Below are 14609 nucleotides of genomic sequence, written 5' to 3'. Positions count from 1 at the left end.
CTTATCAATAGTAACATGCAAACACAAAAACTCTTTCTGCTGATAATCTAGAAAAAATTATTAGGAGTAATGAAGCTATTATTTCAACTAATTAATTTCTAATTTATTAGATACTTGAGCAGCTTCATTAAATTTTAATGATGCTTCTGTGTCAGAAGCAGAGTTTTTTGTACTCCCATGCATAAAATACTGCTGCATTATATCCATCAGGGGACACAGCACAGTGGCTTGATGGCCAAAGGAAACCATGTGTGAGGTGAGATGGTGAGGTGTAGCTACAGCAAGTGTCTTCAAAAGACTGCTTGAGGAACCAACACCCACAGCATCAACACTTTTTGCTCCTCCATCCCAAGCATCAGACACCAGCTCAGAGATGGAAAACAGCACCAGAGGAAAAAGAGGTTGAAGACCTGAGTTTGACTGCAGAGGAATGTGAAGCAAGTGCCATAGTTAGCATAAGGCTTAGGCCTGTATGAACGCTGCTCTTTGCTGCCACTCCTGCCCACACCAAGAATCAGAACATTTGTACAAACCTGCTAAATATTTCTGGTTTTTAACTGTATTACCCTAGCAAAGGTCACATGCTTTATATTGTACACCAAATAAATTCTGTTACATTTTAATATACACACAATCAAGACTGAAAACTACTAATTCCCACAGCATTTCTGAAATGTATCAATTACCAGGTTAGGTATTTGTGGTCACACAAAGGGTGTTTTGTTCAGTAGAAGATTCACTTGCACATTTATAGCAAAAACCCCAAATATTTACAAAATCAGAAATCTAGGCTTGCAAATCTATATATATAGAAACTAGGAACTGAATACGGTTTTCTTCTCCCTGGAGGTTTTACTTCAATTTGCAGCTTTACTGGCTTCCTACAGAAGAACACTTGCTCTTCAGGAAGGAAGCAAGTGAATAGGTTAAGAGATATATAAGTGTCCAGGACACCACATTTGTGTACATCATTTTGATTCAAGAAAAAACCAAACATATTCTGTTATATATTACTGGCCTTTCAAATGAAATATTTAAATTCACTATTTTCCTATTTGAAGAAAGCCCTGGGCTGTTACATAAATATTCCTAAAAAGTCCATCAGCTCTTCAGGGGTGCAGAGAAAGGGGAATTTAAGAATTATCAAAGAAAATCAGACAGTTGAACCAATCATTTAAACAAATACTCTGTCACAATTAGTGATGTCTCAGATTTGGCCAAACAGAGTAAGCAGACCTGCCTTTTTTTTTTTTTTTTTTCCTTTCCTTTGAGACAAAAAGCTCTTACCAAGACAGTAAATGTCACAACAGACACAACATGACAGAGAAAGCAGCAGATGTACAGAGAGGAGACTCAGAGTTCCCTGTTCAGGACATGGTGCCCCATTAATGCAGCTTAACAGCAGCTGACAGCTCTGCACTGCAAACGTCTGCAGAAATAAATGAAGTAATCTCTGAAACACTCAAGTGGAGAGCTAAGGAGTTTATGAACCTTTCATTACTGCTATTAACTGTCCACAGACAGGTGTTTCAGAAAGCAAGAGTAGCTCAGAATAGGCCCTTTGTACTGCCTCAGTGCAGGGAGATATTTGCACACTCCCACCTTTTCTCAAGGCAGCTGAAAGGACGAACACAGAGGCTGGAAGATTTACTGTTTGAATGGAGCCTATTCATCCATCCAAGACAGGAGCTCATCCAGGAGATTACTGCCAGGAATATTTCACTTTTCATGCAGTATAACAGATTGAGGTAATACTACATGTGCAAAGTGCCAAAACCTCTCAAGTTAAACTGAACCTTTTCAAAAAATGTAGAATAATCCAACAGTCACAATGGTGCTGTGAAACCATTTAGGTGCACATCTGCTTGCTCTGGAGAAAGGCAGACACACCCCACACAAAATGTTCTGGATTTGGAAGCATTGAGTGCTAGCAATATGGAAATTAGTTACAAAATTAATAGAATACAAAGACCTTCATTATGATGATGACAGCTTGCAGATTCCCTTGCAGTTCAAAGCACCTACCTGGATTTATAGCTTGATGTAGCCTATGCATCTCAGCTTGGTTCAGTTTTCAGTTGTGATTTTTACTCTGCCACTTGAAAAAGTTTAGGAACCAGGACTTTATCTAGGAATACTTACATTAAAAAATACTTCTGATGATTGTTCTGACGAAAAACAAGTTCCACCTCACTATAAGCAATTCTGTGCACTTAGGTACCGAAGAAAATAATCTATGCACAGAATTCTAGAGGAAAAAGTAACCTTTTGCTGCAAAAAATCATCCTGGATGGAAGCAGAACCCCTTTAAATGCCACTTCAACATCAGATCTTCAGGAGCAACAGCATTCTTGCACTAGGTAACACAATGAAAGGGCTACACACTAGAAATAGGTGGCTTGAGGTCCACCAGCAAATGCTTTCAGAACTCCTGCCTGGAGAATGATTAATCAGTTGAAGCATCCTGCAAAACAGCTCTGCAGCATACCAAGGATACAAGTGTGCTGTTGAAGGTGTTATTATTTGTTAAGTATAAGAGGCACTGCTACCTGAGTACATTCAAGCAACGAGAACACTTAATTAGATTATTAACTCATTGGTCACCTGATGACACACAGTAAGTCCCTTTCTGGTTTACAGAAACATAATGTCAGTGCTTTGTAATGTCCCAAAAAGTCTGAACATCTGCAGCTGTACAGGGCACTACACTCAAAATATCTCATAGAGGTCTTGGCTGCAATTGTTTACGTTGCATTCAGAACAGCCACACAGCCCAGCAGCTGTTTCATGCCACATGGAAACATTTCAGTAGTACAACCAAAATAAGGAAAACCTGTACCTCTCCACCCCTTTCCTCCCCTCCACCCTAGTGTACTCTAGCACAGTGAAACACTTTTTCTAAAAAAAAAAACTCCAAAACCGCTGAAACCAGAAGGGCAGACATTCTGAAATGAGCCATTAAATACTATCAAGAAAAAGAAAATTTAAAAAAATAGAATAAAATTTAATGGAAACCTAATCAGTTAAGTTTACAGCACTGTGGGAAATGCCAACACCAAATTCAGCTCTGTTACTGGCATTCACCCCCCTTCAGTTGCACACACTCCCATCTCACAGACACAACAGCAAAAAGGGGAAGAGCAGTGCAGCTGTGTGAAAAACTCCCCAGTTAAAAGACCAAGACAACACACAAGACTAGCATGGAAAGTTATTGTCCTGTTGAACTTCCCTATAATTATTCACATATTTACAAATCACTTGAAGCTCAGATTGGACAGATCAACTGAACTCCTCTCAGAAACCAATACAGACTCAAAAGAGAAAAGCCATCTGTAGACATTAATGCTTTAAATAGGTGCCAAACCCTACAATATGAGATCAAGGCAGAGGTGTTTCATTATAATGTTTAAATAGTTATTAAGTTTAAAACACCCAGCCAGAGGCAGAGGCAGATCTAGAGGGGTAATTCTATCTGGTTACTGTCTCCTCTAAATAGATACAAGAACTAGAAAGACTTTCACAACAGCTGGAATTTTCCATGGCTGTCCTGAAGATTTTCCCACTTCTCCCTCAGTGGGCTCTTTTAAAATCCATTTGCTAATTGACTGCTTCTCCCAGCTCAGAGATGCCTCACTTCAGAGAAGAAATTACTCATTTATGAATACTCTACATAAACCACTGATGAGCACTGTAACTGTCAAACTGAATCCATTTCCCACCCAGTGGAAAGCTGGTGTGAGGTAAGTCCTCTCACAGGCTGAGCTCACAGTAGAAAAGCAGCAGGAACCCCACTATAAAAGCTGGATGGAAACAGTAGCCACAGGTGTAGTCGCAGCTGGAAGGGTTCCATATGCAGATTAGCACAACTTGAGATTTGAGACTTATAAAAGGCAGCAGTGAATCAGTTCCTGCAATACCAAGGGCTGATGTAATTCACTTAAATATAAAGGGAGGGGGGGGAGTGATCTGGGCAGGAAAGGAGAAAGGAAAACAAACACTTCCTTTTTATTTCACTGAACATTTATTTTGATTTCACACTGACCTGTGCACACCCTGTTTCCATTATGTTGAAGTGCCTTGTCCACATTAAACCCCTTCACTAATGCTTTAAAAATGACAGAGCAGAGGTACATGCCCTTAAAAGGGCTGCTACAGTGACTAATTTCTGATCTCACAGCCTTTTGGAGTCAATGTCTAAAATGCCCAGGAGGAAGGCACTGCTTTACTCCTCCAGGGCTCTCTTCATGCAGCCCAGGGAAAGCCAGTCAGCACTCCAAGAAGATCCAAATCCACAGCACAGGGAAGAAGTGGTGCATGGGCTGGGGAAATGAGTGCTCAGGTCTCATTTGGGCTGGAGACAGGAGAGGGGCTGGGGATGCACCTCAGCTGGCACCCAGGAAGTGCTCCCTTGCTCATCTGCTTGGGGTATGAGCAACAGCAGAACAAAGGGGAAGACTCAAGCTCCAACCTAGAACCCCAACATCTTTCAGCCTATGTACAAGAAGCAAACACCTGCAACTGAATTCAGATTTGACTCTAGAAACCTTGACTGAAATTTAGTGAAGAAAACCTCTTCTGCCTTTGGACAACAGGTCTGCAAGTGAAGACACACAGTAATGGCCCATGTACCCAGGCACGTTCCCTGATGTGAGAAGGTTTTAATCCAAAATAGATGCAAATAGATCTTAACAATTTAACAGTAAAGTAACCTCAAAATAAGAGAAATTACTTAATAATAATATAGATCCATGTTCACTTAGCTTTTACATCATCTACACTGCAGAGTATTTGACTGTTTCTAACCAGTGTATCATAAGAATTTCTTTCCTAGCTCTACAACATCCAAGTAACCACTCTACTTCCTCAAATGACTTGGATTATTTCCCTAATGTGTCATTAACTGCTTATTAATACATATGTTCACGTTCTTATGACATTTATTTGGTGCTTTATAAAAAGCTTTTTGTGCTTTGAAAGCAATTTTTATAAGAGTGGAAAAAACCACTCCAAACAAAAGCCAATAACATCTGTAAAATATCCATTCCCTACACATTAGCAAAAACCCCCAAAGAAAATGAAGACAACATCATAACTAATACCCTTGGTATTCAGAATTTCCACTTACTGTCTGGGCAGCATTGACATAGCATGTCTTCTTTTCTTCTCCCCCACAACCTTAACATAAAACTAACCACTGCTTTAGCATCACACAGCTCTCCTGATCACATCAAGCAAATTCAGGTATTAAAAACCTGCAGTCATTTCCAGCAGAAACACACAGGAGAGAAAATCTTACCAAGAGAGACAATCCTTGAGGGCACTAAAATATGGGTATCTGGATATAACACAAACAGCACAGGGTACAAAGCAGGCAGGCACCTTCCCAGTTTGCACGGATTCCCAAGGGCCCTGCCCATTTGAGGAGGTGGAGCCATCCTGCAAGAAAACTGCACATTAATGACTTTATGTTAATCATGAATTTATGGCAGATATTTTCTTGAGAACTTTAGAGATGTGATATCCAATTCCCTCTATAGTTCAAAGGGATTTTGATGTCTATCTCCCTTTAGGTCTTCAGAAAATTGTCAGCCTACGAAACTTAAACAACATGTATTCAAGAGAATTTCAGCACAAAATGTATTTAGAAGGAACATCTTTCATTGTTTGGAAAGAACACTCTTTATCAAAAAAACACCCAGGGGATAAAGTCTGCTCCTCAATATCCAAATCTCCTAAATAGAGTCCATAACAATTTTTCCCAATGCAGTGTGTTCCAAAGTACTTCATTTAAAATGGCAACATAAAAGTATGATTTGTCCTGTACTCCTCCTAACATAAAAATACACCTGTTAACGAATTTGACAAATTAAATCTCACATTATTTTCGAAGTGTTTTGCTTTTATATATTTTAATAAATTTTAATAGAAGAACGAGTTAAATAACATACTTGCATAGATTGGTAGTACTGCGCAACAACTCCATATGTTCTGTTACCACAGACGTCAGTGAAGACCAGGAAATGGATGTGGTCCTCTTTTAATTCAGAAGTTACATAAAGTCCTCCTGAAATGAAGGCAGCAACCATATTTTTAATCATATATTGAACTACCGTTGTGTGAAAGACAATTCATGACAAATACTGCACACTGCCACTTCATTTCAAGAGAAATGCTTCATTTTAAGGGATTAAAATGTAATATACAGTCCATTTGAAGTAAGGGTTGTTACAGAGGTTGTAAGCTGCACATTACTGAAGAAGCAAAAATGAAATTACTCTGCATTTTCAGAGGCAAAATACAAGAAATGGGTTTAAATAACTTTTTTCCACAAGATATTAAAAAGGTCTTCAATAATGACATACATATTAAAATTTCTCCAATTAAACCTGGAGGAAATATTCACTACTTCAGGCATATCAAAATATCAAAATATAAAGTGAGAGAGTACTCAGCAATTTTGGGGTGAAAAATAATTTTTCAAGTGTGTGCACATTTGCACTTCACTCAAACCAAGATTTACCAACAAGGGCTAAAAATTAAGGGCTGAATTATGGGTCAAGAAATATTTACATTAATATTTACAGTTCTCAACAAGAAGTGTGAACCCTGATGTACCTGGGAAGCAGAGCTGTGGCAAAGCAATAAGATCAATGTCCTTTGGAACTGTCACATCTTCTGTGTCAGGTGCTTTCTGCTCCCCGTTGAGGCCCTTGCCATTTTCAACCCTGGGTCTCTCTTTTTTCTTTCGGAAGGAGCGGCGTTTGCTTTTGCTCAAGTTATTACCAGCATAAATCATCTGAACATCATCTCTGCTGATAAACGGAGGCACAAATACTGAAAGAACTTCTGGATCAAGGGGAGGAAGATTTCTGAGTTTTCTTTGAGTGCCCTATAGAAAAAAAAAACAACAAAAAAAACCAAACTCTAAGATGACACTTATCCTGATATGTGGGGGTTTTTTTTCGTAATTTTTACCTTGGTTTTCTTCTACCCCTAAAATTGTGGGTGTCAAATATATTTTTCTGCTTCCTAAATAATTGATTTTTCCTTTTAAGTTTTTGCTTTATGCAAGTTAATGCAAGGAAAATGGGCATTTTTAGCAGGCAAGGAATCCATCATTCAAAATGTCCCATATCAGTATTATGTCTTTGGCAAAAGAAACTAACAGATATCAAATACCATATTTCCTCCTTTTCAGTGTTAAGATATACTTAAACTATATTTAAAATAAACACTGGCAACAGCAACAAAAAAATGGGCAGTAAATAAATGAAAAGAAACAGAAACAGCTGAGCCTCTTAGATAAGTCATTGTTTGACTTCAGGAAAAGCTTTCTTTCAACTCAGAACAAATAATATGCACCTTAAAAAAACCAAAACCAAACCCTAAACAACACAAACACAGACTTTCACAAGACAACACTTAATTTTATAAGGCAATTAACAAAGAACAATTAAAAACTACAAGCGTTGTTACAATAAATACAACTGTAAGACACTGAAGCCATGAGAATCCCTCCATATACTGATCACTCAGTGTAACAGGCATCCCAAGAGCATGTATGAAATTACAACATTTTTGTAGGCAGCTTTACAAAGTATGACTGGCCTGAAAGCCCTCACTGCCCTGCAATGACAAGCTGGGCAGGAAGTGATCAGAGAGATTTCCTCATACTGTGGAGCACTTTTTGTATTCTTGACCATACAGTCAAGCCAAGTAGCTGCATTTCCAATTACTTCATTGCAATTTCAATTCTTCCTCCACGGTTAAAAAAACAAGCAAACGCTTTGTTTAACCAACGGATATTTGGAAACAGGAAAGGCGAGCCCCACTGTGGTAAAAAGTTGTTTTGTTTTTAACTTTTTGCAAACATCTTCAAAGTCAGAAGAGGTAAAGCATACATGCTGCTTTTATCACCAGATATGATGCAAGATGCTCCCTGAGAACCAGCGCTGGCCTCACCCATCATTTCCCTATGGGGGAAAAAAAAAAAAAAAAAAAAGAAAAAGAAAAAAAAACTACAACATAGAAAGCTCTGTTGCCAATCTTCCACTGTCCAGGTTTTGAGACAGAAGTCTCAGCTCTTACATCCCAGCAGATATGTCCACTAATAGTTTTCTTTTCCACATTTGAGCATCATAGGAAAAATGTAAAGGAATGCTTCATGACATGTTAGTTATGGTCTCTTAAATTCCATAAACTAAACTCTGTTTATAACAGGATATGCTAAAGAAACTACTTCACTAAAAATAAGAAGTGAAAAAACACACTTTTTAATGAACAAAGAGCCTGAACTAGAAGTAAATTGGAGTGGAAAAGTTCAGGTAAGTATCCAGTGGGATAGTCAAAAGATAGTAGTGACTTTAAAAAGCATATCATGATTTGGGGTACTGAGTGCCACATCCTCACATGCTAGGAACGTCAAGTGTTACTTCCTTAGTTGGCAGCTAACAAAGGTAGTGAAAAAACTGGAAACACAGATAAATTCACCATTATCACTCTCAAACTAACACACAGCTAAATATTTCAGGAGGAAATTAAGAATTAAGGCTCAGCCCTGAGGCTGTTATGCAAGAAAAACACAGACAGTACTCCAGCAGCAGCATTTTCAACTTGGCAGATTTGCCCTGCTGAGGTTTTCACACAGAGTTGCTTTGACAGGGCAATCCGTGACTTAAACTGAGGCATCTCTGTGCTCCGAAGTGCTGGATGGCAGCCAGCAGTTTAATGGCCTCACAGCCTAACAGCTCCTGAAATGGCAGATCCTTGATGTCTTGAACTACTACAGAGACATTAAACACCACTTTTCCCTACAGAACAGCTCTGTCAGCACTGTCACTGACCCACTGACTCAGTCTCCAGCATTTGAGTCAGCCCATATTAATGTCTTGGCCAAAGTCACATTTTCTTACTCCATGAGTTCAGGGATAGTGAAGAGGCAGCAACAGAACAATATTCACTTGTTTCTGCTATTCTTTGAACATTTGAACAACTTTTCTGCTGCTAGTGTTATTTCTTCACTTTGAAATACTTCCCTTTTGTAGCTTTTTGCCACCAAATCTCCTTGCATCATACACAGCTTCTTAGCAACAGCAGTGGGGATTTCACTCCATCCCCACTTGATGGTGTTTCTGTAACAGCACTGCTGTAAAGGACACTGATAAAAGACAGACTTTTACAATGACTGCACTATTTAGACACAAACAGTAGTGTGTTGAAACCACAAATCAGAGCATGACTTCAGCTATCTGGTGTTTCCTTGACCTCATTCTCCTCTTCCCATCACGGAAGAAGTTAATTTCACTTTGAATGTCATGAAAGAACTGGTTTCTTTAACAAATAATTAGACAGGGAAAGTATGAAGCCTCAGAAAAATTAGATTGGGCAGGACAAACAGGACAAAAGTGAATGGCTTTGAACCAACAGAGGGCATTATTAGATTAGATATTAGTAAAAAATTCTTTATTGTGAGGGTGGTGAGGCACTGGAACAGGTTGCCCAGAGAAGCTGTGGATGCTCCATCTCTGCAAGCGTCCAAAGTCAGGCTGGATGGAGCTCTGAACAAGCTGGTTCAGTGGAAGGTGTTCCTGCCTCACAGCAGGGGCATCAGAACTGGGTGATCTTTAAGGTCCCTTCCAACCCAAACAATTGTGCGATGATCTCTGCAGATTCTTGTGCAACACTTCGCTCAAACTAATGATAAGGCTGACATTAGGTCTGGTTGCATTGGGTTTCATCCAGTCAAGTTTCAGAAGTCCCTTGGGAAGGAGATTCTGTCTCCCTTATCCCCCAGCCCTCAGCACAGCTGCTTCTGGTCTCACTCTTGATTGCCAGCAGCTCTCCAGTATAAAGGTACCCAAATGTCAGACAATATTTCAGATGTGAACCCAAGGGTTTTGAGTAATAACAATAACAGCAATAATCCCTTCCCTTTGCCTGTGAGCCACAGTCCTGATGATGCAGGCCACTGCACAGTTACTTATAAGACAATCACACAACAGCTTGGGTTGGGAGGAACCTTCAATTATCATCTCATTTGAATCCTCCTGCCATGGACAGGGGCATCTCCCACTAGACTGAGCCACCCAAAGCCCCACCCAATTTGACCTTGAGCACTTCCAGGGATGGTGCATCCACAGCTTCCCTGAGCAAACTGTGCCAGGGCCTCACCACCGTCAGAGTAAAATTCTCCCTAATATCTAATCTAACCCTGCCCTCTATCAGTTAAAGCTGTTCCTCCCATTCTATCACTCCATGCCTTGTCAGAAGTCCCTCTCCAGCTCTCTTGGAAACCCTTCAGGTACTGAAAATCCACAATAAGGTGACCCCAGAGCCTTTTCTTCTCCAAGCCATACAGCCTCAACTCTCTCAGCCTTTTCTCATATGAGAAGTGCTCCTCTAATAATCTTTGCGGCCCTCCTCTGGACCCAACCACAAGAGCTCCATGTCTTTCCTGTGCTTAGGACCCCAGAGCTGGATTAGCACTCCAGGTAGTGCAGAGGGGTTGAATCTCCTCCCTCACCTGCTGCCCACACTGCTTTGGATACAGCCCAGGACATGTTTGGCTTTCTGGGCTGCAAGTGCACATGGCCAGGGCATGTCCAACCTCTCATCCACCAGCACTCCCAAGTCCTCCCTGGCAGGGCTCCCTGCATCACCCAGTCTGTACCAACAGCAGGGACTGCCTTGACTTAGGGGCAGCACCTTGCACTTGGCTTTGTTGATTCCCAGGATTTCCATGGATTCACTTCTAGGGCTTTTCCAGGTGCATTTCACTGCAAGAAGCACACACTGCTGACTGATGCTCAATCTGATCACACCTCATTTCTTTCAGGCACCTTGACAGCCAGGGAGGCATTACAGAAGCAGAAAAAATTGTTTTGGTGAAAAATGTTCTGCATCAGCAGGGCCAGATAGCACGAGACAGCTCTGTACCACTGAGTGGGGTGGGCAGATAAAGAACCCACTGATGGAACCTGTTGAAGATCTGAGACATGTCACAGACAGCTTGCACATGCTTGCCAAACCAAAACTCAGCTTTATAGCTGTAGATAACGTAGGGAAAAGAAGCATCACTTCTGTTCATTTTATTCTTACAAAATACACACTTCCAGCGCTAAGAAAGAAATCTCTAGCTGAAAATAGCAGCCTTAGATCTTTTCAAATGGAAAGAGTGACAATTTTCTTGGCAATAAGAATAAGAAATGGATGACAGCCCAGAAATTTCTTTTTCAGGAGCTTCAGTGGAAAACTACTTTTTTTTTCCTGGAGTCCCCATTGACAACAGGTCAGTCATACAAAACTTTTCTTACTCTGGGGGTGGGTTATATCATTGTCCCACTGACTTCATTTGCTTTATCACTCCATGTTTACTGCAGTTAAGAATGCACCAACACACTGTGAAGACCACGATTTGAAGCACTATCTAGAATTTTACCCACTGTTTAATCTGTAAATATCATCAGAGATCCACTTCTTTCATTTAGAATGTTATCTTCTCTCAGTAAAGTCTTTTCTTTTTACAATCACTAAAATTAGCCATAAAACATATTCCACTCTCCTCATGTAGATAGTGCTGCAGAAGGAAAAGGAAGTGGAGTAAATCTGCAAGCTTTCCCTAAGACAGTGACTGAAAACCCGGTGATGCAACAGTTTGCATGGACTTTACTGAAGTTCATATTGACAAAAGAAAGGACTACTTTGTTTTCTGATACCTTTTTGTATCGGGAGCAAAGAAACAATTCAGAACCTGCAGTATGATCAGAATATCAGAACAGCTTCTGCTTTCTGTAGCAAATTTCTTATTTGTTGCCCCACAGGGGTTTTTTTCAGAAAGCAGTGAGAACTAAGCAAACTGGAATGAATAAGAAATTCCCTTTCCTTTCGGTTCACTTCTCACACTTCTGATAAAACACCACGTACACACAGATTTCAAAAGTCTGGTGCTGACATTTAGGAAGTATTTTCCCATTCTGAAGGTACACACGAATGAGATCCTGGAATGTGAACCTCTGCTTGGCTGTTATCACTTAAGAAGCTGACATCAGCAAAAGCCGTCTCCTGAGCCAGTGAACAAGTAGCAAGCCCAACAAAGACTTCTTTATCTAAAGCTATTAGAGCACAATCAAATTCAAGTTCAAGCAGAGCAACTGAGATCCCTGGGAGCTGTCTGGCCTTTTTTTTGCACGTGCTGGCACCACTGCTCTTCCCACTGCGGTGCAGCTCGTAGGTACGGAACAAACCCATCAGCACACTCGAATTGAGCAGAACCAGGAGGAGAGCGCTGTCATTGTGAGCCCGCATGTGAAAATAATAAACAAATTATAAACCACGTATTCAAAGCAGTAACCGAAGCACCAGCTCCTGCCGTATCCAAGTGGTTCAGGTCACGCCAAACTCAGAGCACTTGAGCTCACAGGGATTTAGACCTCGTGTTTTCCTGAGGATAAGAGTGACCAGCCTTTATTCTTTTGCTTTTCTCTCCAGCGGAGACAGGTCGTGCAGTAACACCCAGTAAAAACCGCATCGTTAAGTGTTTTGCTGTCCCTGCTTATATAAGCCTACAGTGAGTTCTCCATCTAAACTCAGACCTTTGGAAAAGTGCAGCTACCTCACACCGCTACCAAATTCTCCCTGTTTTGCTGACGTTCGCCTGTCAAAATAACTTTCTGTCGGGACATTTCAGCTCCACACGCTGACAAACCCAGCCTCAAACGCACTGGCACGGCCCGCCCGAACCCCGCTCACCTGGAGCAGCGCCCGCACCCGCTCTGTGGGCGCACCGACCAGCAGACAGATCTCCAGCAGGCCCGAGGGCAGCACGTCCTCCATGGCACAGCCGGGACAGGGCGGCTCCTTCCCTGCGGGCAGCGGCTCCTTCCCTCGGGACAGCGGCGCCTTCCCGCCCTCAGCGCCGCCCGGTCCCGCCCCGCGAGGTGAGGAGGAGCGCCCGGGCCGCACACGGGAACCCTCCCCGCCGGTCATACTCTACGCATTTTGATTGGCTATAATCCTGTCACTCTAAGGAGCTGTGACCAATCATAATGGTAGGATGTGCGGTGGGCCGGGCGGGGGCGGGGCTTTGGAGTGAGGGCCCTGAGGGGGCGGAGGGCCGGAGGGCCGGGAGCTGAGGTGCTTCGGTCTGAGATGTTGAGGGCTCAGGATTGAGGGATGGAAGATAAGAGGTGGGAGCTAAGGGGCTGGGAGTTGTGAGCGAGGATGAAGTGCTGGAGGATGATGGGCTTTGGGCTGAGGGGCTGAAAGCTGAGAGCTGAGGGGCTGAGGAGCTCAGGGCTGAGGGACTGAGGGCAGGGCTGAGCGGCTGAGATTCCTCTGGTCCTGTTAAAAACTAGTGATGGGGTTTGTGATTTACAGTCACGCGATTTCCACGTTGACATAACAAAGGACTATAACATTTGCTAGTTTTAAGCAACAAGGTAAGGACTTAATTGCTCCATCTCTTGAATGTGTTCCAGACGAGGCTGGATGGGGTTCTGACCAGCCTGCCCTAGTGGAAGCTGCTCCCTGCCCATGGCAGGGACTTGCAACTGGATGATCTTCCAAGTTCTCTTCCAACCCAAACCATTCCGTCATTCTTTCCTTACCTTGTTTCAGTGTCTCACCGGGACAGCCCCTGCGAAAGACACTTCCCGACTCAAGGTCGAGTTAATTTTTCTCCACGGGTTGTTTTCCTCGTGGGGCTGTTGGCCAGCACGGCCTGAGGTGCCTCAGGGCTGCCTGTCACCCTGTCAGATGTGGGTGATGTCATGGTCTGGCTCCTTGTGGAGCACAGCCATTCCCTTCTGTTTGCTGCAGGTGACTCAGCAGGACTGTGTCACCTCATCAGGACTATCACTGCCACTACACGGGAGTTTTCTCTTTACTTTACCACAGGTCACAGTTTCCACGGGCTGTAAGCACAGAGCCGGTGCAGGCTGCGCCGTGTTTCCCCTCTGGAGCAGCAGCGGCACAGCACAGGGAACTCCGAGGTTTCTTCTTGAGCTGCTTAATCTAAATACACCATGAGTCACTCCGTATGTATTGGCTCTGTGCAGATCTGCACTGAGAGAATGTAATTCCTCCGGGACCGGAGCATAAAGTACCCGAAACCAGAGATCGGTTTCTCTGAAACTCGAGGTGCGAGATAAAGTTTCATCACAACCACAAACATTTTTTTGTGGACTAGTGTTCCGGTATTTTAAATGCAAAAACATTCCCTGTCTAAATGGTTCCAGGATTTCATGAACTTCTTATCAGTTCAGGAGTCAAATCAGGTCTCAAAAAGTATAAAGAACGAGGTGATTTTATTATTTCATGGGGGTTTTATTGTCTGAATTTTTGTGTTAAAGCTCAGGATTATATTTGGTTGTCTCAAATTTTGAGGAAGGCACACACCCAGAATATAGGAAACTGTTCATACAGCCGTGATTTAAAGAAGAAAATTCTTGAAAACCTGGAAGTTTCAGGGATCACTTCTCCAAAGTGTTAGAAGGAGATCCAAGGTTCAAAGATTTATATTCATGAACTCTGAGGTCATAAGGGATGGTTAAAACAATCTTGTTTAGCCTGTGTAGCCCGGGTCACAGAATCAGAGTGAATCCTGTATTAAT

General features: G+C 42.1%; 1 protein-coding gene across 1 annotated transcript in view; it reads right to left on the bottom strand.

Moving 5' to 3' along the window:
* The window catches only part of DENND3 (DENN domain containing 3), a 32175-nt gene extending 19244 nt beyond the window's left edge, over positions 1-12931 (bottom strand). The window contains exons 1-4 of the mRNA XM_009090835.4: positions 12748-12931; positions 6616-6889; positions 5949-6064; positions 5297-5436 (exon numbers count right to left, since the gene is read on the bottom strand). Coding sequence (XP_009089083.2) covers positions 5297-5436; positions 5949-6064; positions 6616-6889; positions 12748-12831 — 614 coding nt within the window. The 5' untranslated portion in view covers positions 12832-12931. The remainder of the gene's footprint in view (positions 1-5296; positions 5437-5948; positions 6065-6615; positions 6890-12747) is intronic.
* Positions 12932-14609: the final 1678 nt, after the last annotated feature.

Source organism: Serinus canaria, chromosome 2 (assembly GCF_022539315.1).
Source record: "Serinus canaria isolate serCan28SL12 chromosome 2, serCan2020, whole genome shotgun sequence".
In the NCBI taxonomy this organism is placed as follows: Eukaryota; Metazoa; Chordata; class Aves; order Passeriformes; family Fringillidae; genus Serinus; species Serinus canaria.
This window is presented reverse-complemented; position numbering and strand designations above follow the sequence as displayed.